Here is a 24,364-nt window from a genome sequence, read left to right as displayed (position 1 = left end):
TCTTCATTCCTTCATTCTACAAACAGGGGGGATATTCTTAGTAGGTGGTACGCTTCAACAGGAGTAGAATGAAAGTGAAGAGCCCCGAGCCCAGCTGCTGGATCTGTGCAGCGGTGGATGTGTGGGTGAGACATGAAATGAAATGAGGCTAGACCATGTAGACGCTCATGTGTTGTGATGAGTGGATGGGTTAAGGGTCAGTTGGCAGCCACAGAACCAGCTTACAGAGCTAAGCTTAATTACCTTTAGCTTAACCTTTCTCAGCCCATTTCCTATTTTTCCTTAGTGGGCACTTACCATGAACCCAGGCACTATTTTAGGAACTGCACAAATATTGACAAGCTCTAGAACAGGCACTCCCTTTTCCTCTACTTTACAGATGGGAACTGATGTCCGGAGAGGTTAAGTAGCAAGTCAAGAGCCTGGATCTGGACGGATACTGAACAGGCACACTTTTTATGCTTTCATGGACAGGGTCATAGCGGCCGAAGCTAGCAAAGAAACCCAAACCACAGACTCCCAGCTGTAGAGCCCAAGGATGCTGCAAAGGGGTTGCTGACAGTGGTTTCTGCCCAGCAAATTAAGAATTCAGAAAGAGACCATAAGGGTTCCCATGCTTGCTTCTTTTCTTTGCCTTGATGTATTTTCCCAAGCAGACCAGAGCCCAGATCTAATTCACACGCCAAGAGGTTCTGAACAAGCACATGACTGGCTTTGTGGGACCCAGCGAGGGAGCAGAGCAAAGCACTGAACACTATAGCTACTCTGGGAAGGCCAGTGGGGGGCACATCTGCCCAGGGTAACCGAGGCCATTTTCCTGTACCTGCTATCTTTAGACTGACTTTCATGTGACTGCCAGAGCATGATGAAGGGAGACTGGGGAGAGAGCTCTGTATACACATAGGTATGGAGGCCAGGGACCTGTGATCCCTTCCTGGCTCTTGTCAAGCTGTGTGGCCTTGTTTGTGGGTGGGATTGGAGTGGGGGTTCACACTCCTTTCAGTTATCTGAAGTACAAACAAGGTGGTTATTAGAACCTTCTTCCCAGCTCCACCCACCCCCAGCTACTGGGATTGATGTACATAAGGTGCTTTGAGGTGCACAGATGATGAGCCTCTGGGAGTATGATCAAAATAGCACAGTGACCTCACTGGGGCTTGTTTGAAGTGATGCTTTGGAATATCTCCTCATCTGGGGGATAGCTGAGCATCTCATGTGTTTATCTGTTTGCATTCCATTCCCTTAAATAAAGGCATCTTTGGTCCCAGCCTTCCAGGCTGGTCAGCGCTTCCTGAAATGTTTCATAGGATATGTGGGGTTGGAATGAAGGGGAAGGTCCCATCTCAGAGGGAGAGACTAGCTTCAGGAAGGCAAGGAGAAGGACATGAGCCATGACCTCACTCAGGGGGTACCCAAGGTTATCAGAAAAGAACCTTCTGCCAGAATGAACTTATTTTCTCTGCAGCTAAGCTCCAGAGCAGAGAGTCCCGTCTTGTCCTGTCTAGTGGCCCATTTGTTAGAGAAGTATTAGGAGCCCTGCCCCCTTCATCATCACCTGTTATGTGCAGTCTTTCTGGCTGTCCTTTGATGGTTCTATTTGGAAGTAGGGAGGTGTTTTAGGGGTTCTATCGATGTGATAAAACACCACGACCAAAAGTAACTTAGGGAACTAACAGTCCATCACTGAGAGTAGTCGGGGCAGAAACTCAAGCAGGGCAGGAACCTGGAGGCAGGAACCTGGAGGCAGGAATCTGGAGGCAGGAACTGAAGCAAAGGCTTTGGAAGAACACTGCTTACTGGCTTGCTCCTCATAGCTTGTTCAGACTGCGTTCTTATATCACTCAGGACCACCTGCCCATGGTGGCACCACCTCTAGCAGGCTAGGCCCTCCCACATCAATCATTAATAAAGGGAATACCATATAGACTTTCCCACAGGCTACCTTGGTGAAGACATTTCCTCAGTTGAGGTCCTCTCGTCCCAAAGGATTCCAGCTTGTGTCAAGTTGACAACACACTGACCAGCATGGAAAGTCACCTCTGCCTCAGTGCATGTGGACTGTGATACGGATCTTCTGACCCTACAGATACCTTGCTCTGGAGCAGAACAGCTTTTCTGCACTTTCATGCAAGGGCAAGCCATGAGTCCAAGAAGATAAGGAAGTTTCCAGAAGGCAGCTGAGATAGCAGAGCTGTGCCTGAGGAGTTGGTGTAAACTTGGCAAAGAGGTAGAATCTTGACATGTTGAATGTAAATCATGATGTGTTAGGAAATTAGTCAGGGCTGAGTTTCAAGTGACAGATACTTATGGAAGTTATCGTAAGTAGGGGACAGGGACAGTCTGTGTATGTAACTGAGAAAAACAAGATTTTAGAATCACAAGCTCTTCCGTGAGCATTTGTAGATGGGTTAGTGTGCATCTTGCCCCTTTCTCTTCCCAGGGCACCACACTACTCACTCTCACTTTCCTGGTAAACCTTTCCTGCATAGTGTCAGAGTGAGCAGCCGATGCAAAGCTACAGTCTTGTTGTATCAGACGATATAGCCCCTCAGTTGACTGGTTTGTCTTCTAGCACTTTCAGCCGAAGTCCTGAACCTAGAGTTCTGTCATCCCCAAGCCAGCGGCTGTGAACACATTCACCCTAGGTCAAGGACTGACTGCTGGAGCTGGAGGTGATGTGGATTTGCCCCAGTGAGAAAATAAAAGAAAGGCCATTTCCAGAGCAGAATGAGGTTAAACTGTTGCAGCAAAGGCAAGCTTGTGCCAGATGTTGTTTTAGGTGCTGGACACAAACAAATCCATCCTCACAATTCTTCTATGTGGAAGATAAAAGTCATTCCATTGGCAAGGAAAAACAGAAGTCAGTGCATTCACCTTTAGTCATGGAACTAAAGTGGAAAGGCTAGGTTTTATTTACCCCAGGTGGTCCGGTGTTGAAGTCCGTATGTGGTCTCAGCTCCTAAACCGCTGTCATCCTCACAGACGCAGGCAGCAATAATGGAGTAGGAAGTGCAGTACAAGCCAGTCACAATCAGAATTCTAGGGAAGAATATGAGGCAGGGTCACAAAATATCCAAATTTGGAGTCATGGAAGAAAGAAGCTGCCAGTGTGGTAATTCTGTCCTTGTGGCTCGAGCCTCAAAGTGTTTGTACTGGAATCACCACACACACTAGTTTGTACAACTCACAGATACCATCTCTGTACTCTCCAGCCCTGCCTTGTGTTTTAATTTTTAAAAAAAGGCTATTGATCGCTGTCTTAAATGACAAGACTTGGCTTTGGATGACTTGAGGCTGTTGCCAGGAGTCTGAGGGCAGCTCCCCTTGCATCTGTGGCCTTAAAGGTAAAGATGCGTAGCTGCCAACCTTCCTGGGTCTTTAGCTCTTTCAGGGACAGTTGCTGAGCATGCATGGACACCCCACCTGTGCTCCCGTCTAGCCGTGCATCAGGAGCATTGGGTTGTTGGTGAGAGCAGTGTGCAAGCTCAGAAACACCTCGGTGCCTGGCAGCCGAGGGTGCTTAGGAGAGTAGAAATGTGAGTCACACTGGAATGTGCTATTCAATGGGCCCTGGCTTGTCAGGCCCCTGGGTAAGCTGGCTGTCAGCCAGGAAGCCTGTGATGGCTGGGGCCTTCCAAATCCTCTCTCTCTGGCTCTTTAGAGCTCCATTGGGGAGGGATCTGCTGGGGCTTGTGCCTGCCTACTTCAGACCTACTGGCAGAGACTAGGAATCTGGATTTCCCTGGGTGGGTACCTCTTTGACCCACATTCTTCATCACCTCCCGGGGAGGATTGGACCGGGAGACCTCAAGGACCCTTGCCAGCTCTAGCCCCCTCATTTTGCAGTCACTGGTGGATCAGGGGAGACTCTCTTGGTCTCATCTCCTGGGAACTTTGCATCCATTTTTATTCTCTCAGGGGCACAGCGAGGGCGCCTTTATGATGCTAACTCTTTTACAGAGTATTAAAAGTCATTTGCCAGCAAAGTTATTCAGTTGCCCACTGCGTAGCAGTGAGCCTGACCAGGTGCTGGGACATGGGACCCAAGTCTCTGTCCTGAGGACATAATCATTTGTAATAGTTTTTTTCACTTCAGTCACAGCTTTAAGGGCTCCCTGTTCAGTTAGCCGGGAGGAAAAAAAAAAATTAAAGGTGGTATCACTATGGAGCCCTGGCTAGCTTGGAACTTTCTATGTAGACCGGGCTGACCTCAAACTCACAGAGATCCTCCTACCTCTGCCTCCTAAATGCTGGGATTAAAGGTGTGCATCACCATTGCTGGTACCAAGCCTGTTTTCCTTTCTTTTCTTTTCTTTTTTTATTTCGAGACAGGGTTTCTCTGTGTTGCTCTGGCTTTCCTTGAATTCACTCTGTAGATCAGGCTGGCCTTGAACTCACAGAGATCCACTTGCTTTTGCCTCCTGAGTGCTGGGATTACAGGTGTGCACCACCACTGGCCATCTCAAATGTTTTCTTAATGACCGCATTACAGCTATTGCAGCTGGCTGCAGAATGATATGCTTATATGAAGACTTTGTTTTGAGATGCCAACTAATAGTTTACTTAGAGGCAACAAAATCCACAACTTGGCAACTAAAGGTGAAGACCTGAAAGAACCTTGCATACATGTTTGTATTCGGCACACCTACAAAGCGTCTTCATGTCACAACGCTGGGGAGCTAAGACATTGCATAACTGGATTAAGACTTAGAATATTTTAGCAGCTTGGAAATATGAGCTGACATGCACAATGCAAACTTTAGTAGAAATGATGGTTGTACTTAGCTTTAGAAACATTAATTCCGTATGTTCAAGACTGGGGACATCTGTCTTCACAGTATTTCCTATGATACAAACTTGGCATAGAATAAGTTGACCACATACTTACATAAGCCCAACAGGGTGATAAAATTGCTACAAGAAAATGTGTTCTCAGAGTGAATACTGTAAGGACATTGGTCCTGATCCTAAAGAAAACTGACTCTTTGCACTTGACATTAGCTAGACTATATACAGAACGGTATATTCAATTACAGATCAGAAGGGTTGGAGACATCCTTGAGCCAGTGCAAAAGCAGATGTGGGGGTCTTGTCTTAATAAAGGCTCTAGACACCATGGTGACAGATGATTGAGACCTGAAGAGATGGCAGTGAGAAAGAAGGTTACCCCAAAGATGAGGGTTGTGCTGCTCCAGAGGCCAGGTTCACTGCGGGGGGCTGCTCCAGACAGCAGGGCTGAGGCTAGGTTCCCTGAAGACAGAGCTTGTTAGCTGACTCCAGGGCCCTGTCCCCGTGTCTCCCCCCCCCCCCCCGACAAAGGTGCATGGACAGAAATGGCAGGTCCTCCAGGAAGGTTTGGGGACCATCTTCCTGCTGTGTGCTATGATTTCGTCACCAGGGACCTTGGCTGCCTCACCAAAAGCTGTCTGTCTTTTTGGTGCTTTCTGTTCATGGACAATGAGAGCAGGTGGGAAAAGCAACCTGCAGAGTTTTTTTGTTTTTTCCCTTGGCTGATTAAAGTAGATGGAAGGTTCTGGAGAAACATTAGTCTACATATTTTATGCTTAAGATGTGTCAACCTTGAATTTTAGCTGAGATCCTGAGCTAGTTTCCTGAGAGCAGGGACCCTACCTAATAGACAGTGAAGTCTGTGTGGGCCAATATGGCGTCTTCCTGTCCCCATCCACAATCCCTAATTGCTTCCTTGCCTCGGCCATGTCTAATGAGAGCAGTTGTTCTAGCATTAACCTTGATTGATTAATGCTGCTCAGAAACTCAGAATTGTTATTAGGATAATCTTGTGGTCAAGTTTAATGCATTTGCAGTCAGCTGGGACGTCACAGTGTAGATTTTGATTCTGTAACTGCAGGTGGCCTGCAGCCTGTCTGATGACAGACAGTTTTGCTAGTTGAAAATCTACCCTGATGGGGCTGGAGAGATGGCTCAGAGATGGCTCAGAGGTTAAGAGCACTGACTGCTCTTCCAGAGGTCCTGAGTTCAATTCCCAGCAACCACATGGTGACTCACAACCATCTGTAATGAGATCTGACACTCTCTTCTGTATATATAATAAATAAATAAATCTTTAAAAAAAAAAAAAAGAAAGAAAGAAAGAAAAGAAAATCCACCCTGAGGAGCAAAGGTCCAGAGCAGCAGTCTGCAAAATGTCCTACAGAGCATGTTTAAGTCAAAGCCCCCTGTCCCTCTGGCTGCTTGTTTAAAGTGAAGATTTGGGCTGGTTATAGCTCAGTGGTCGATGCTTACCTAATGCAGGATGCTGGATTCAATGCCCAGTACTGCATGAGAAATTTTTAAAGGGAGGGTGGGGGATGAGTGGTGTTCTACTTCAGAGTTTGGGAGGTTTTAGTCCAAATTGGGGTAGGGGGGGCAATTGGTGCATTGTTTGGGGCATGTGACAGGCTGCATCTCACAGTGAAGTACATGGTAAGGAAGAGTGGCTGCCCTCGGAGCAGTCAGTAAGCAAAACAGAAAAAGAGGAAGAGGCAGGGTTCCATAATCCTCTCAGAAGAGTATATCCCTAATGAACTAAAATCTCCCGTCAGGCCCCACGTCCTAACTGCTTCACCCCCAGCCCCCTTCACAGTGCCATGCCGAGTGCTTAAGGCTTTGATATATGAGTCTTTGGCAGACATTCCAAAGCCAAGCTACCATAGGGAGTTAGATGGATACAGTAGTCGATTACAGAGTCAGCAAGATGTGTAAAACAAAACAAACCAAAAAATCAAATTGTAGAGGTTTCTCGGGAAAGACTGTCCAAGAGACTCCCAACAGTTGGTCAACGTGAGGTCCAGGACTTAGCCCTGCTAAGCCTTGGCTCTCTCTTTCATAAAGTGCCAGTGATGGGATCTGATGAGTCTTTCCCATTCCTGCTCCTGTCTTCTCTCCACAGCCGTCCAGCATGCTCTGCTCACCGCATCCCGGGGTGCACTGACCATGAGCCTCAACTCCTCCCTCGACTACAGGAAGGAGCTGAGCAACCTCACTGCCGCCGAGGGTGGTGAAGGGGGTGTTGTTACCGAGTTCATTGCCATCATCATCATCACCGTATTCGTCTGCCTGGGCAACTTGGTCATTGTCGTCACCTTGTACAAGAAGTCCTATCTCCTTACCCTCAGCAACAAGTTCGTCTTCAGCCTGACCCTGTCCAACTTCCTGCTGTCCGTGCTGGTGCTGCCCTTTGTGGTGACCAGCTCCCTCCGGAGGGAATGGATCTTTGGCGTGGTCTGGTGCAACTTCTCTGCTCTTCTCTACCTGCTGATCAGCGCGGCCAGCATGCTCACCCTCGGGGTCATTGCCATCGACCGGTAAGTTTGCATCGCACTTGGGGAGTGCAAGGACTATGGAACGAGGGATCTCTGGGCCACCCACTTCAGATGCTCGTGTTCCTGGGAAGGGCACTAGAAGGTTCTTCCTAAGGAGAGTGAGAAAATTGAGTTCTGTCTCACCTTTAGCTCCTCAGCCAGAGCCTTTCTCATTTTATCTGTCTGTATTTTAAATACAATCAAGGGCCACTATGATGTTCTGGTGGGTGACAGATTGTATATTTGATGGTATGTACCATAGAGCCTGGTGTGCAGTACATCTTACGTCTAAATTGTATATCAATACTCTATAACATCTTCTGCATAACAAAATCACCAAATGACAGGGCTCAGGATGTGTCCCTGTTGTACAATGACGCATAACTGTAACTTTATTTTGCTTTTTAAAAACACGGTCCATTGCTTTAAAAATAAAACAAAAATCCCAAGAACCTATCATTCCTTTTTTACACGTGAAACAAGGGCCAAGGAGAGTGAAATGTCAGAGTAGGAACTGAGCCCGGTCTTCAGACTCAGCCGCTCCTCTCTGCTGTGAGCTTGATGTGTCTTCCCTTGACCTCGGTCCCTGGTCCCCAGTCTCCATCTTGACTGGTAGATCCCAGACAAAAGTCCCTTTACTCTTCTGTTCTGTAGAGACAGGAAAGGACAGGCTGGGGGAGCAGTGGGAAGGCAGAGAGCTGAGGGAATGTACCTGGAGAAGCCTAGCCCATATTGACCCCGCCCGAGGTGTAACTGAGGCAGAGGCCAGGTGCCAATGCCCATGCTGCTTAGCGGCGCCTCAGGTTCCAGCATCCAGCACTATGCTGGCTGGTCTACCTATACACGTGTCAGTGGGACTTGTCATGAAGTTCCCAACCCTCATTTATTGGGTCGCTTCAGTCGTATTACACAAGAACTGGACTTCTTGAAAACAGAGAGAGTGGAGTCAAGGTTTATGTGCTTTCCTGAAACTGGGAAGGGTGTTAGCAGAAGGGTCAGGGAAATACAGAGGGGGCCAGTGAGGGGTGCTGTCACAGGCGGACACAAAGTCTCCAGACTCTTGGGAACATGGTTATTTGGGTTGGACTGGCTGCCCTAGCACAGCGATGCTGGACCCCAAGGCTGGATTCTTGTTTTCCCTATGGTTTTGTAGAGAATGTAGAAGGAATGAGTCAAAATGAATCTGTTAGCGTCTCCAAATGTCTATTTATTCCAGTAATAAAAGCAGCATAAATCAAAAGAATGTAATAGACACGCACAGTCTAGCCAGCCAGGGACGTCAGTACATGTTTTCAGCGTTTTTGCCTCTAGTACTGCTTTTTAGTTGTGGCAGTACATTTTTTACATTTTTCTTTTAAAGATTTATTATACATACATATATACGTGTTTTGCCTGCAGTGGCCAGAAGAGGGCGTTAGATTCCCTAGAACTGGAATTGTAAGACTCCAGTTAGGTACCATGAACCAAACCCAGGTCCTTTACAAGAACAAGTGTTCTTAACCACTGACCAATCTTTCCAGCTGCTTTATAGTACATCTTTTAAAAAAAAGATTTTGTTTTTAATTTTGTGCATGTGTTGTGTGCCTATGTGAGCATACACACTTTGCGTGCACTGTGTGTGGGGGGGGGGAGGGAAGGGGTCGCTCATGCTCTTGTATAGTCAGAGCAGCAGTTCCCATCGCCTTTGGGCAGAACAGCTGGGCAGAACAGCAAGACAACAACAGCTGGATCAGCAACGTCTGCCTTGTTCTGTGTCGTGAATGTACCTTATTGATTTCATTCCCTAATACATTTTACCTGGCCCTGTACCTCACTGTCCCTTATTACTGAACCGGGGGTCCTTTGCAAGAGTAGCAAGCAGAGTCGCCTGTCTTTCCAGCCCAGCAGGACTTTTTTTTTTTTTTTTTTCCAATCTCTCATGGCTCATATGGGTCTATGCTCTGCTTTTCTCAATTAACACGCCATCATGAGCATCTCCTCCCATCTCTGATAACCTAGCGAATGTACTGTTAGTGATCGCATGGTACTCTGTCTGGGATGGACTCTGACTTATTTTTCAGTGTCCTAGTACTGGATTTAGGTGGAGCTCCCTCTAGTGCTCAGGTGACCCTGTCCATTTGTGGAATTGCTATGTCTTCAGTAAAAGTAAAACACATTTTCAAGATACTTGGTGGAGAATGACAAGGGGCTCTTCCGACAGTTAGACAGGTGGGCTGGTACCCTACCAAGATGATTGCATGACACAGAAAAAAAAAAAAGAGTTTGGAGGTTGGTTGGCAGTAGAGAGAATCAGATCTGATTGGCATTTTACTTTCTTGTTTTAAAAAAATAACATTTTGGAACACCCGTTCTTGTGTCCTGTGGAATGCAGAGGAGGCTAAGCAGCTCAGGTGCAGATGGAAGTGGGTCCCCTGTGCCCCCCCACTCATCCCCTCATCCCCCACCTCCCTGACCACAGTACTGTCTGCCTTTTGGTCATAGCATCACTGGTCTGCAGGATTAGCTCCAGGAAGATGCAAATTGCTTCCTTAAATCTGGGATCAAGTTAAGTGAAGGCAAGAATGATATTTCCTCAGACCAAACAAAATGTGTCACCAACAACAGTTCACCGTATGCCAGTGCTGGGGGTATTTGTTGGGTGTTTCTAAAGGCCCAGGACATGGTCTTGGGGTAGTAAGCTACAGGCACGATGGGAACATCAATCTGTCCACCAGGGTGACGTCTTGGCAGCACAGGTTCAGCTATGCATGTTGATATTCTTGTAGAAATGAAAAGCTGCCATAGACAACTACAGAAGTCACGGCCACTGGTGGGTCCGGGGCAGCGAGTGCTTAAGGAGGGCGGCGTTTGCGCAACATCCTAAACAAAGAACAGGACTGCATCTGTATATAGGGGGTGGGGTGGTCCATTAAAGGGAATAGGCTGTGTTTATTCATTTGGTAAACAATTTTTGAGCACTTTTCATTTGGTAAACAATTTTTGAGCACTTGTACTGGGGATATGTAGCCGAATAAGGCGGGTAAATATGCTGTGAAATCAATATTGAATGGGAGATAGGGTTGGGGTCCATTAACTTTGGAGCTTTCCACCATGGAGAAGCTGTAGGTGCTGTGAGAACGTGCCCAGGGTGCATGCCAAGGACGTAGCATCTGAGAGTCAGAAACCAGGTGACAGGGTTGGACACAGACAGATTCACCTCACTAGAACCTCAGTCCTCACTGCCTGACCCCAAGGGTCACTCACTGGAGTAGCTGTGAGTGGAGAAGGGACTTCCTTCCGATGATCGTGAGTCACCATGACCTGGTTGTCTGAAAGAAATAGCTCATCTCCCCCGTCCACACAAGATAGATTCACAGTGGCTTGGCCAGATCTTTATGACTAAGTTGTGTTATTTAAAAAAAAAAAAAAAAAAAAAAAAAGCAAATTGGGGCTGAAAAGATTAACTCAATAGTTAAGAGTACTTGATGCTCTTGCAGAGGACCCAGGTTCGATTCCCAGCACCCACATGGCAGCTTACAACTGTCTGTAACTCCAGTTCTAGGGCCTCTGACTCCCTCCTCACACCTCCTCAGGCTCATACTTACATTCAGATAAAGCACTCATGTACATAAAATAAAAGAATCTAAAACCAAGAATGAAAAGAAAATTTAGTGTCTTTAGTGTGGTGATATTATGTTCCCCAAAATATTGTGCAACCTAATAAGCTTATCTGGGGTCAGAGAACAGAACAGCCACTAGATAGAGGCCAGAAAATGGTGGCACACACACCTTTAATTCTAGCATTCCAGATGGATCTCTGTGAGTTCAAGGCCACATTGGAAACAACCAGACACGGTGACACATGCCTTTAATCCCAGAAAGTGATGGCAGGAAGCAGAAAGGTATTTAAGGCGTGAGGACCAGGAATTAGAGGTGGTTAACCTTTTAGGCTTTGAGCAGCAGTTCAGCTGAGACCCATTCAGATGAGGACACAGAGGCTTCCAGTTTGAGGGAACAGGATCAGCTGAGGGACTGGCGAGGTGAGGAAGCTGTGGTTGTTCTGCTTCTCTGATCTTCCAGCATTCACCCAATACCGGGCTCCGGGTTTGTTTTTTATTGATAAGACCTTCTAACAATTTGTGCTACATTTTAGATGCGTGAATGGCAGGTGCTGTTTAGTTCTTTGCTAGGAAACATTTGTGTGGATTAAAAATGTGAATTGACAGAATAAGTTGCTTCTTTATGCTGGTGTGTGATAGAGGGATTCAGGGAGGAGGGAAAGGACACAGTAATCAAAGATGCATGAAACTGGACGTGGAAGGGCATTCCTCCACTCTCAGCACACTGGACGCAGAGGCAGGTGGATCTCTGTGAGTTCGAGGCCAGCATTCCACGACAGCCAGGGCTACATAATAAAGAGACCCTGCCTAAAATGTTTTTAAAAGCAGTATAAAAAACAACAGCATCGGTCATGAGTTTTACTGTCACATGTTACATAACTGTCACGAACCAGACGTATTTATTATGCTGTCAACATTTAGCTGAGTTTCCCTTTGAGACAGTCCTATTAATCTCTGTTTTCCAGATGTACACAGTGATGCAGAAGTGTAAGCCAAATAAGCCCTCTCCTCCTCAAGTTGTTTTAGTTGGTCACGGTGCTTTTCACAGCAATAGAATCCAACCAGGATAGTCCCTGAAGAGGATAGCTGAAGACACAATAGGATGGCCCTCAAGATAGCTGAATTCTTAAACACAAGAAGGCTTTGATGTGCTGACGCGCACACAGGACCACATCCTTGCTAGCGCACAACTGGGTGACATGGTGCAGCCTGTTGCTTGTAGGGGAGGGTTGGGTGAAGGTGCCTTTTTTAGAAGCCTTCACAGCACAAGAGCTAGCTGCCAGAAGTACAAAAGTCCCCACCCGAGAAAGTAGAGCATCCTGCCTCCCTGTCCGTCGTCTCTCACCTCCCTCATCTTTTTTTCCTAGCTATTACGCTGTCCTGTATCCGATGGTATACCCCATGAAGATCACAGGGAACCGGGCCGTGGTGGCTCTGGTCTACATCTGGCTTCACTCCCTCATTGGCTGCCTGCCGCCCCTATTTGGTTGGTCGTCGGTGGAGTTTGATGAGTTCAAGTGGATGTGTGTGGCTGCGTGGCACCGGGAGCCTGGCTATACTGTCTTCTGGCAGATCTGGTGTGCCCTGTTCCCCTTTCTCATCATGCTAGTATGCTATGGCTTCATCTTCCGTGTGGCCAGGGTCAAGTCCCGGAAAGTGCACTGTGGCTCGGTGGTCCTTGTGGAGGAGGATGTCCAGAGGAGCGGGAGGAAGAATTCTAGCACCTCCACGTCCTCCTCAGGTAGCAGGAGGAATGCCTTTCAAGGCGTGGTCTATTCAGCTAACCAGTGCAAAGCCCTCATCACCATTCTGGTGGTCATCGGCGCCTTCATGGTCACCTGGGGCCCCTACATGGTTGTCATTACCTCTGAGGCGCTCTGGGGGAAGAACTGTGTCTCCCCAACCCTGGAGACTTGGGCCACATGGCTGTCCTTTACCAGTGCCATCTGCCACCCTCTGATCTATGGACTCTGGAACAAGACTGTCCGCAAGGAGCTCCTGGGCATGTGCTTTGGGGACCGTTATTACCGGGAACCTTTTGTTCAGCGACAGAGGACCTCCAGGCTCTTCAGCATTTCCAACAGGATCACAGGTAATTTGGGAACCTGTTAGGAAAAACACGCCTACACCCCCAGGCAGATGTCACCTGGGGTCCTTCCTGGTTACTAAGGGTCTGTTAATATAGCAGTTCTCAGGATGACTGTGGCCTCAAGGCTCAAGGCACAGAAGATTTCCTGTTGTGAAAGGCCACCCCAGAGGAGCCACAGCCACCCCCAAGCAGCTTTTCACCCCTTAGCTGCTGAAGGAGCATGCTGAGGAGGAGGTACACATTGCCCTGAGAATGAGACAGGGGACGTTGTGATTCGCAAATCCATTTTCTGGAACCCTAGTTGGGGCCTCACAGGTTGGAGGGGATAGCCACTTCTTTACTGCAGAAGGGAGACTCTGAGCCTTGGGCCAGGCCGCCTTCTCTCCTCTGGCAAGCACCTCCTTCTGTGTTATCTCCCTTGGGTGCTCGTTCTGTGCCTCAGTGGCTCACTTAGCCTGTCCTTCCTCTCAAACACGGCACCTTAAGCTCTCCCTCTCAGGTCAGTGGTTTCTTCTAATGGTCCCTGGTAGTCTGTTGTCTGTGTGTATGGGGGACGGGAGGGGGTAGTCTGTTGTCTGTGTGTATGGGGGAGTGGAGGGGGTAGTCTGTTGTCTGTGTGTATGGGGGAGGGGATAGTCTGTTGTCTGTGTATGGGGGAGGGGATAGTCTGATGTCTGGGTGTATGGGGGAGGGGGTAGTCTGTTATCTGGGTGTATGGGGGAACGGGGAAGCTGTGGTAACCAGAGCCAAACCATAACCTTCCATCAAAGCATCGTTGTCTTGTGCTTGGAGCTAACCTATCTGGAGAACACCCCCACACACATGCACCCCACAACAACGACCACTAGCATTTGTTGTAATGCCCTTGACAAGACGCTGAGGAGTTGTTCTAATCAGAGGGTAGATGTTGTTTTTCAGCACATATATAAAGTTTTAGGTTTAGAAGAGTTGGAAAAATAGTACAGGGAACTTCCCATCGTGTTATCAACTTACATAACTACAGTATGAGATCAGCCCTAGAGCCCCACACATGTTATATCTCAGCCCTGCCTGGGCACTTCTGCAGAGGGTTGGGCAGGTCTTTTGTAGAGGGCTCCTGAATAAGCACCCTGGCGCTCGGAATGATGTTGTATGTTTTGGGCAAGAATGCTGCAGGAGTGGTGGGATCCCGTTCATGCATCAGATTAGGGGCACATGTGCCAGGATACCTCATTATTAGTTGACTTGCCCTCTTGCTTCAGGTGAGCTCTCTCAGCCTTTTACACTCTGCACTGTTTCCATTGTAATTAGCACATATGCTGGCAGAGATGCTTTGAGACTGGGAATAACCTCGTTTTCCTCTAGCTCCCACCCAGTGATGCTAGCTTGCATTGGTGTATCTTGCTCACTGTGGTGTGGTTATGTTGTTCTGAAGTGGGATTTTAGTAGTTGGGATTTTAGAGCCACGTGGAGGAAGACCATCACCCAGCTAAGCTATTGGGTAGAGATTTCAAGAGCACCTCTGTAGCTGAGCTTTCTTTGGACCATCAGCTCCCAAATAATGACAGTGAGACTTCTTATTAATTATGAAAGCTTGGCCTTAGCTTAAGCTGGTTCCTGACTAACTCTTAAAATTTAAATTAGCCCATTTATATTAATCTACGTCCTCAATCCTCATGGCTCAGTACCTCTCCTCCATACCATATGCCTGACATCCTCCGAGTCTTGCTGGCAAATCTCCCTCCTCAGATTCTTTCCCAGAGTTCTTGTCTCTCCCTGGAAGTCCCGCCTATCCTTTCCTGACTAGCTATTGGCCATTCAGCTCTTTATGAAGCCAAAGAGAAGGTGCCTTAGACAGATGAGGAAGAGACAGAGATACATCTTCACACAGTGTACATAAAGATTATCCCAACACTGCTCAGTGCTCACTTCTTGCCAAACGACTAAGAACCACTTAGTCTCTCCTTGTTCAGGAAATAGAGATTCTCTACCTTCACCCTCAACAGGGCAAAAGATGACTCCTATTACCTATGAACACTCAGGGCCAGAGATGACACGATGCCCTGTCCTTGTGGCAGTGCCATACATCTGCAGACTGATTTACCTTGTGGACTATTGGAGAGCTATTTCTGGACAAGGGAAATCTGGTGATTTTTCTTTTGACCATAGGAAGGAAGACGATCCCCATGGCTCTTTATTTATTAGTCGGAGGTGCCTAACCCTTGTCATTGACAAGCTCATGTTCCCAAGTATGACTTAGGAGCCAGAAGGTACATTCAGTGCTTGGCTTCATTTTGTTGGTGAATTTATTGGCTCAGATTTTGTAATAACTTGTCTTCTTGGCAAAAATTAGTAGATGTTTTCTAGTCCATCTATGGACTATGAAGCTATGAATGAAGAAGAAGGAGGAGGAGGAGGACAGAGAATGACAGAGGAAAGGGTAGCTGGAACAAAAAGGAGCATCCGATTCTTGGCCAAGACTTACTGTGTGGATTGTTTTTGACTGTCCTGGAAAGGACTACCAGGCTGTGGGAGCCATTGGAAAACACCAGACTGTGGTTGGGTTGGCAAACCCAAAGCCATTGGCGGTCTGAGGCTCATTCAGGGAAAAGCAGCCTTGGCTTTTTTTTTTTTTTTTTTTTTTTTTTTCTGAATCCTTGGCTTCTCCAGGCCTGGGAGTGGGCAATGACTTTTCCCCCTGAAAGCCTGGCTGTAGGAGGTCAGTCAGCCATATTAATACCGTAGGGGCTGGGGAGCAAGACAGTATGGGTCTATCTCAGGTACACACTCTATGGCTGTCCATGCCAGCAATACCCACTGTCTTCCTGACCAGGAGGGGCAACCCTGAGCCTCCAGGCTTACCAGACCCTGTCTTTGCCCTGGGCACGCAGGACTTTGAAATGCAACTGATTCCTGAACCTTGGATTACCTCCCTTGCCTGCTTTCAAGTTTGCTCTCCGCCCTTGGGGAAGGCAAGAGTATTCACAAGGGGAACAAAAGATGGCCGGCAAGATGGAGGCCCTGCCATGGTTTTATAGTACATTTGTGCAGCACATGAAAAGTTGTCACCCAAGAAGTCAGTAAGTGGAATTATCAGTGGTCCTGTTAATTCATGCAGTAGCAGAAGCAGAATTCCACACATGCCTGGAATGTCCCAAGCACGTGACAGAAGGGGATCTTATGCAGAGCTCAGTTCACCCATAATCCACTGGGATACTAGCTGTCACTGAGCCACCAAGCCCTTTTGCTTGTGAGGTCTCATTAGCAGATTCCCATGGTGGGGTGGGGGGGTGGTCCTCCAGGAATAGAGATCTCCAGGGCACCTGGAGGCTGTTAGGGGTGCTACCTCATGGTGGGTAGGGTAGCCATGAAGTAGAGGTTACTCCCTAGTGCCAAAGGTGAGCTGAGCACTGCCGTCAGATGCTAAACCGTGATACAAATGGATGGGGGCTCCTGGAAGAGGGAGGAAAAAGGGACAAGAACTAAACAGCCCTTTTGCTCAGCCCAGCCCTGGGGCCCAAGGACAAGCTTCTATGCCCAGATGTGGAGATGCCGGGTGACTGAGGGTAGAGCTCTGTAGTTATCTCCTGGGAAGGAGGGTTCTGTCTATCATCCACTCAGAAGAAGGTACACGTCAGCCTCCTTGGGAGTTCTGGGGGCTGGGGGGGATGAGGGGGAGTGGGGGTGGTAAGTAACACCAGGGCCTTTGAGTTTTCCTCCTTTCCTTTGCTAAACGTCTCTCCTGGTGGCATGGCATTTTGAGGTCTTCCGGTTAGTTCAATCCCTGCTGCACCTCCGAATCCCACCCTGCTCTTCAGCTTCTTAAGTGCACAGGCACCTTTTATCTGGTGCTAGTTCTTGGGGAGCAAACCTGGTTCCCTGGACCTGGCTTTCTCTGCATTAGAGGTGGCCCGTTCCCATGGGATATGGTGGTGTTCCATGGAATCTCAGGGTAGCTGTGTCTACTCTTTGGAAGAGAATGCTTCTCAGCTGAGCCACAGTGGTCTGCCTCAAACGATCCCTCTCACTAGAGGAGACCAAGACACACGCTCCTGGCTTTTACCACAGCCCCAGAGACGGTGTCCAAATACACTGTGGCTGCCACCACCCCGGTTGGCAGACGGCCCTGAGTGGTCCACTCCTCGAATCAGGACAATCCTTTATGGAACAAAATAGCCATGCTCAGAAGCCATGTGCCAGAGGGGATACGCAGGTGCAGGGGAGACTTGGGGGGAGTCTTCTCTGATTTCAGCCCCGTAACTAAGTAGTGACAGCTGCTTGTGGGAAAAGGTCTGGTGCACCACTGTACCCTCACCATCCCTCCTGGGCTCTCAGGAAGAAAGGGGAGAGTATAGTACGTCCTAGCGTCCTGCATTCTCAAAACCGCGAGAGGAGAGCACTTCCTCTGGGAAGGACAAAGGCAAGACCAGAGAGCAGGAGGAGCCAAAGTCCCTACTAAGCCAAGACCATTCTCCTCCTCCTCCTCCTTTGTGTCTATTTTCATTTTGTGAATATGTGTGTGTATCACATGCCTGCCTGATGCTGCCAGAGGTTAGTTAGATGAGGGTGTCAGATCCCTTGGCACTGGGCTTACAGAAGGTTCTGAGCCATGAAATGTGTGCTGGGAACCAAACCTAGATTTTCTGCGTGAGTAGCAAGTGCTCTTAACCACTAGGCTCCCTCTGCAGCCTCCTGGCCATTCTTGAGGTAACTGACCCCCTTCTGTGATAACAGCCTCACCTTTTAACACTGTTGGCTTAGAGATTAAGTTCCACAAAGAGGCCATTAAATCTATTAGGCCTGTTTGTAATTTCTAAGAGATTTTTTTTATCTTCATATTTTTTTCAATAGTTCCAAACTCTTCTCAGTGGATTTATTTTTTGAACTTTAAGATCTCTTTGTTGTTTCCCATTAGACCTACTTATTTCTTTCATTTTCATCCTCTCTCTCTCTCTCTCTCTCTCTCTCTCTCTCATGTTAGGGTCTTTCTGTAGCTGTGTGGTGGTCCCTGTCGTCCCTTTGACTGTGGTAGGAAGACATGAGGAAGTCTCTGGTGAGATGGGTCCAGCAGACTTCCTTGTTGTAGGTTGGTCCAATAGGGCCGTTCCACAGGCTCCCTGCTCTCAGCGCCCATGCGTCTTTTCTGGCTGGTGTTCCTGGGGAGAATTCTCTTGTGGTCTCTCTTTGCTTCCTCAGTCTTACTGGGTTCCTCTCCCTCCGGTGTCCCAGTGCCACAGCCCCTGGTTCGTTCCCTCTGTTCTGCTGACACTGGGGACAGGGTTCTGAGGCTGGGAAGAGCCCTGGCGGGGTCCAGCTGCCTCCAACAGAGATTGTCTGTGGAGCCCACAGTCTCTGGGGCCTGCGGTTCCCAAGCCTCAGCAGGCCTACCCAAGAATGAGACTCTTTTCAGGCCTCTGCCAACCTTGGTTCTTTTGTCTGGCATCACTCACTTCTCTTTCCTGGTCACTCTTTCCTTGTGTCTTCCTCCATCCTTCTGCTTTGCGGTCTCTCCAGACTCCACCTTTGGGAAGAGTTTTTAAATCTATTCAGACAGAATTCCTGGAAGTTAAGTTTTCTGTGTGTGCCTAGAAGGCTTCCTCACGTGACTGACTGTTCACCTTCCTTCCTCTCCCTCTGTCTTACTGGCTGGCGTGGACAGGAAGGTTCCTGTGGTGAGCCCAGTGAGTCCTTCTGGAGTGGGAAAGGACCAAGGGTCGAAATCAGGGGAAAGCAGCTGTGGCTTGGCTGTCTTCCAGTGGGTCAGGAGTGAGTTTTTGTAAGGGACAGTGTCCAGAACGGAGCTGGTAGGCCAGGTCCAGTGAGGGCCAGAAACTGGAGATTCAGTTGCCCAGCACGAAGCCAAGGCCCACCTGAGCAGCCGGTTTGTCTTATCAATGCCAACTTTGCCTTTCAGACTTGGGCCTGTCCCCACACCTCACGGCTCTCATGGCAGGCGGACAGTCCCTGGGACATAGCAGCAGCACCGGAGACACCGGCTTCAGCTACTCCCAGGATTCAGGTACTGTTCCTGCTCTGAAATCCTCTCACTCAGTGTAACTTTGCTCATCATTGTCCAAGGATTGCTGGAAAGAGCGTGGTGGTGGGGTAAGGTGTGGGAGCTGGGTTTCTCACATGGCTCTGAGTTTTTAAGTTCTCCTGTACTGCTGTTCTCCCCTCTGCTGATGGGCCTCTCGGTGCCTTCTCTCCCTACCATGTGGTGTCCTGGTGAGGTTCAAAGTACAGCAAAGCCTTTGAAAAGTTCAAATTTAAGCCAGGCACAGTGGCATACACCTACAATCCCAGTGCTTGGCAGGCAGAGGCAGGCAGATCTCTGTGAATTCAAGGCCAGCCTGGTCTACAGAGTGAGTTCTAGGACAGCCAAGGCTACACAGAGAAACCCTGTCTCAAAAAACCACTACCACCACCAAAGAGAGAGAGAGAGAGAGAGAGAGAGAGAGAGAGAGAGAGAGAGAGAGAGAGAGTAAAAATGGGAAGAACTTACACTTTTATACTACTTATACTATAATTGACTGGCCAGGGCCTGGTGTCCATCTGCCTGGTTCTTGGCCTCCTTCCATAGTCGGCTTCCTGATGTTAGAGCCAGCTCCTTGCATTTGTGGGAGCCATGGCAGCTGGATCCCATGTTTGTTGAGTGGCCCTGGGTGGGAGCAAACATGGTCAGAGGCTGGAAGTGTCTCTTCATCCATTTAGTTCACAGATTTCTGTTGGAGAACTGAGAATCCTGGCCACATCTGAGGTGGATGCTTGTTGATGCTGTGAACCACAGGAGTGGTCCAGTCCCCAAACAAGCAGCAAGTGGTTTATTCAACCCCAAGCTCTTCTATCTCTGCACCCCTGGGAGCTTTTCTTTAAGAGCCGAGCCCTCTTTCCAGCCCCCACTGGTGGGAGCTTTGGAAAAGTCACCTTGGGCTGTGGAGAAAGAGCAGTTAGTGAAGTCAGGACTAAGTAGGGCTCAGTGAGTGAATGGCAGGGGCCAGAGCTCTTCTGCCTGAGTGTGGGGAGACAGCCTGGGGAGTAACAGAGACCAGCCATTCCCTCCAACCACAGAAGAGGGATTCAGGTCAGTTCCGAGATACCATGTGATAGGCAGGCTGCCAGAAAGGGGACAACTTCAGAGAAGACAGAATTTTCTCGACTGATGGCCTCATTTAGGTGCCAACCCTCTCCAGGACATAGTGTCCTAAGGTGATGGGTGGAGGGGACTACTCAGGTTACCTGGGTGTTGTTACTCAGCTGCTGCCCACTTCTTCCTTCCTTCCTTCCTTCCTTCCTTCCTTCCTTCCTTCCTTCCTTCTTTCTTTCTTTCTTTTTCTTTCTCTCTTTCTTGTCTTTCTGACTTTCTTTTTCTTTCTGTCTTTCTGTCTTTTTCTTCCTTTCTCTCTCTTTCTTTCTTGTCTTTCTGTTTTTCTTTTTTCTGTCTGTCTTTCTGTATGTCTGTCTGTTTTTCTTTCTTTCTTTTTTTTTTTTTGACAGTAGTTAGGTTATCTGGTCAGCTGATGGTGTAGCAGCCCCACCACTGTCTGAACCCTGGCATGAGTGACACACAGGCTGTTTCTCTAGGGCAGTCAGCAGATGCTGCTTGTGGGACGGAAGGGCTGCCAGGGTCATGAGGCATTGGGCAGGGGGAGGAAGAGGTCTTGGTGTCTGGAGCTACATGTGTGCGGTCTGTCCTTCACTTTAGGGACAGATGTGATGCTGCTGGAAGACTGTGCTTCTGACGACAACCCTGCCCAACACTGCACGTGCCCACCCAAGAGAAGGAGCTCCGTGACATTTGAGGATGAAGTAGAACAGATCAAAGGTTGGTTTGTGGGACCACTTCAGTAAAACGTGTGGGCCAGGAGGGGATTTTTGCCACGCCCTTCCCACAGAACACTCCAAGGCTTTGTCACCTCTGCCTCCTTCTGATTACTACAGCTCACTAGAATCTTGACTTCTGAGGCATTTGACTCAGAGCTCGCAGCATCTAAGGTGGGGCAAATGCAGCTGTAGACACACACACACACACACACACACACACACACACACACACACACACACAGGAAAAGAGTAAAAGGGTTCCAGTGGACAGTAGAAATATGGCCTAGTGAGTGGAGGCCAAGCTACCATCCTGATGAGTGGACCTGAAGCCTTCGAGGATGAGAGCCCGTTGACTGGGCTTCCCCGCTGTAACACTCAGCATCCGTGTTGCCCTGGGCCTTGGTGTTAGTTTCCCATGCAGACATGCCAAGTAGACAGAGGAGCCACTCAGGCTGTCCTAGGGTGGGCGTAGGCATCTCACTGAGTTTGAATAGCCGTTGGCATAATGGAGCCATGAGTCTGCTGGAGCCCAGGATTTTAAGGTGTAAATGCTGAGTGTGAAAATAAATACGGGCCCATTACTGATCTCCTGGCACGCTGTCCCACTCGCATCCAGATGGAGGGGAGAGGTGGTAGAGGAGCTCAGAGGAGAAGATACCCAAGCATGTACTTCTCTGGCCAAGTAGATTCAGTCACAGAGCTAGTCAGCAGCCTTTCCAGCTTGCATTACCTTCCTGCAGGATAATGAGTCCCACTGCTCCCCAGACCTCCCACACAGAGCCAAGCTTGCCATCAGTCATGGGATGGGTAGGTCTTGAAGCGCCCTCTACTGGTCAGGTGCTGAGAGCAAGGTGCTAGCAGGGAATAACACCCTGTGTGGGGAGCAAGACAGGGATGCTAAGGTCTCTCTACTTCCTTCTTTCCTGTAGAGTGGGACACAAACTGCATGTTCTCCAGAAAACATAAGGGGAGGAGAAGTTCCCCCAAATATCCTGAAAGCTTAGACAGTGGTGTCCGTGATAGCTTTGCTGTGGTTTGGGAATTAAAAACTGCCTTCATTCCTCTCTTCTGTTCAGTGCAGCTGTGGGGGACTGGGGGCGGGTGGGGGGGGTCCTAATCCCTCATAGGATGGTGGAACTGTTGACATCACTCCCAAACCTGAGGCTTCCCACACTTAAGGGAAGCTCTGAGTGAAATGGAGAGGAGGAGACATGAGATTTCTAAGTTCACAGCCACGCACGAGTTAGGCTGTTCTGGGAAGGTGCCAGGAGAGAATTATTCTTTCAAAGACATCAAGGTTAAAACATTTTAGGAAGAATTCACTTACTCACTTGTCACAGTAAGAGATTTCTTCTCTTTATGGATGGGAAAATAAACTGGAAAATAATGTCTGGCCTTTCTCAGGTCGTACATTGGGAAGTCCAGAATTTTAGCCTGGGGAATCTGATGTCAAAATCCATACATGTTATCTCTTGTCTCCTATCCCTGGGGCATCGAACCAACAGAGGCCATATTCCCGGGATCATCACGGGTCCTGGCTCTTGTGCTAACCTCCTTTCTGCCTTCTCCCACAGAGGCTGCCAAGAACTCTATTCTTCATGTGAAAGCTGAAGTTCACAAATCCTTGGACAGCTACGCAGCCAGCTTGGCTAAAGCCATCGAGGCTGAAGCCAAAATCAACTTATTCGGGGAGGAGGCTTTGCCAGGAGTCTTGTTCACAGCTCGGACCGTCCCAGGGGCTAGCTTCGGGGGGCGCCGAGGCAGCAGGACTCTTTTGAATCAGAGGCTGCCACTGCAGAGCATCGAAGAAGGGGGCATCTTAGCTGCAGAACATAGATGAAGGCCTCCGAGGGAACTGGGGCCGCCGTGGGGCTACCGGTACCGGTGTCTGTGCCGAGGCCCTGGAAGACATCACCCCTCACAGAGGGCCAGACGCTGGGAAGGAAGCATGGGGTGTGCAGTCAGGCGGACCGAAAATTCTGACTTCAGTGTCTGCTGTGAAGGCACAGTGGGCAGCTTCAGGGTCCCTGGAATGGAGCGAGGCTTCCAAAGCACACTGAAAAAGCAGATGGAGATGTGGCTGCTCTTTCAGGAGAACTAGAGACCATGGGTTTAAAGGGAAGCCACCATGTGGATCATGTGTTCACCAGCGCCCTGCTGGTCTAAGTGCCCATGGTCTCAGAAGCAGTCCCTACTCTGTGCACCTCATGGGATGCAAGACCATCTGGGGTTCTGTGTGGTTGGTCCAGGCAGCATGGGCCCACATATACTAGACTAAACACAAGACAGTCCAGGGAGCACTCAGGAGTAGAGCACCATACACAGACACCCCTTCTCTACTGCCCTAATTAGGATTTGGCCTTTGGTGGCACCTGCTTGTAAGAGCAGGCCACAGGCCATCCAAGATGGGGCCACCCCACCCACCTCTTTGTTGACAGATGTTTTAGTGTTTGAAAAGAAGGAAGAAACCACTATAAAAGATAAGGGTGAGTACCAGGCATTTCATTTCCAAAATTAAAAAACCCAGGAGATGAGGGCCCATCACTGAGACTAGGGTTGTGATGTCACGTACAGCAGGCAAGAATCTGGGGGGCAATCCCTCACACAGATGTGGGAGGTGCTTGAGTGACTGACAGATGTAGTTGGTTGGCCTCAATTCCCAGGAACAATTGTGGCTGTCACTGCAGCTTTTGGGGTGGGCACAAGGTAGAAAGGGCACTGGAGCTGAGTTCACAGCCTGGGTTCTTGGCCCAGCTTGGTCTTTGCATATCATCTGGAACATCCTGTCCTGTCACTAGGCCATTTGGGGAAATGGGAGCAAGGAGGGAGGAGTTGGAACGAGTAATCTCCAAGATAATTTCCAGCTCTGATCTTTGATATCTTCCGAATTTGTAATTTAAGAGATGGGAACAAACTGAACATGACCAGTGGATGAACCAGCATTTGTATACTTTTGAGTGTTTACCCAGTGAACACACAAAGAACTCTCTGCACACTCTGGCTCTGTGTCTTTGTACCACTTGGCTGTTTAGAGCAGTCCTAAATGCTCACTACTGAGACCCAGGTGCCACAGCTGAGGCAAAGGTGGGGGAGCAGGTGGGATTCCTTGGCGTGGACCCCCCTTGCTCCTTGAGCTAGAACTTGAAGTTTGGGCTTTGGGTGCTTGCTGTGGTGGTCAGGAAGACAGCCTTTCCTGTTCCTCTTAAGCCTGGGTGCTTAGATAAGCTAGGCTCAGGGCTCTTCATTTCACAGAGCAAAGGAAGACTCCAAAACCTTTGCCATGCAGCCATTCCAGAATGAATTACTTTCCCAGTGTGTTCTGTGGGCTGCCTGACTCCTGGTGTGGCACTATCTTTTTCCTGTGGCTCCTGGGCTGCAGCTCACTGAAGACATCTCATGAGGCTTGATGTTTGTCTTCGTGTGGTTGATTCCATCAACACCACCTACTCCAGGAGAGCTGTGCAGGGGATTGGCAAGGTTTTGGATGGAGTGGCAGGGGCTGAGGACAGGTACTGCTCACACTCCTGGCAGCTTTTCTGTTCTCTTTTTCCAGT

At 48.8% G+C, this 24,364-nt stretch overlaps 1 protein-coding gene across 5 annotated transcripts in view; it reads left to right on the top strand.

Moving 5' to 3' along the window:
• Positions 1 to 23,803, top strand: part of Gpr161 (G protein-coupled receptor 161) — a 37,852-nt gene extending 14,049 nt beyond the window's left edge. For all 5 annotated transcript variants that reach the window (XM_036202416.1, XM_036202414.1, XM_036202418.1 and 2 more), the window contains exons 2-6: positions 6,911 to 7,325; positions 12,289 to 13,013; positions 18,904 to 19,008; positions 20,692 to 20,811; positions 22,385 to 23,803. In XM_036202416.1, coding sequence (XP_036058309.1) covers positions 6,955 to 7,325; positions 12,289 to 13,013; positions 18,904 to 19,008; positions 20,692 to 20,811; positions 22,385 to 22,650 — 1,587 coding nt within the window. In that variant the 5' untranslated portion in view covers positions 6,911 to 6,954 and the 3' untranslated portion in view covers positions 22,651 to 23,803. The remainder of the gene's footprint in view (positions 1 to 6,910; positions 7,326 to 12,288; positions 13,014 to 18,903; positions 19,009 to 20,691; positions 20,812 to 22,384) is intronic.
• The last annotated feature ends 561 nt before the right edge of the window (positions 23,804 to 24,364 follow it).

Source organism: Onychomys torridus, chromosome 11, assembly GCF_903995425.1.
Source record: "Onychomys torridus chromosome 11, mOncTor1.1, whole genome shotgun sequence".
Lineage (NCBI taxonomy): Eukaryota > Metazoa > Chordata > Mammalia > Rodentia > Cricetidae > Onychomys > Onychomys torridus.
The sequence above is the reverse complement of the archived record's forward strand: the minus strand, read 5'-3'. Positions and strand labels throughout refer to the sequence as shown.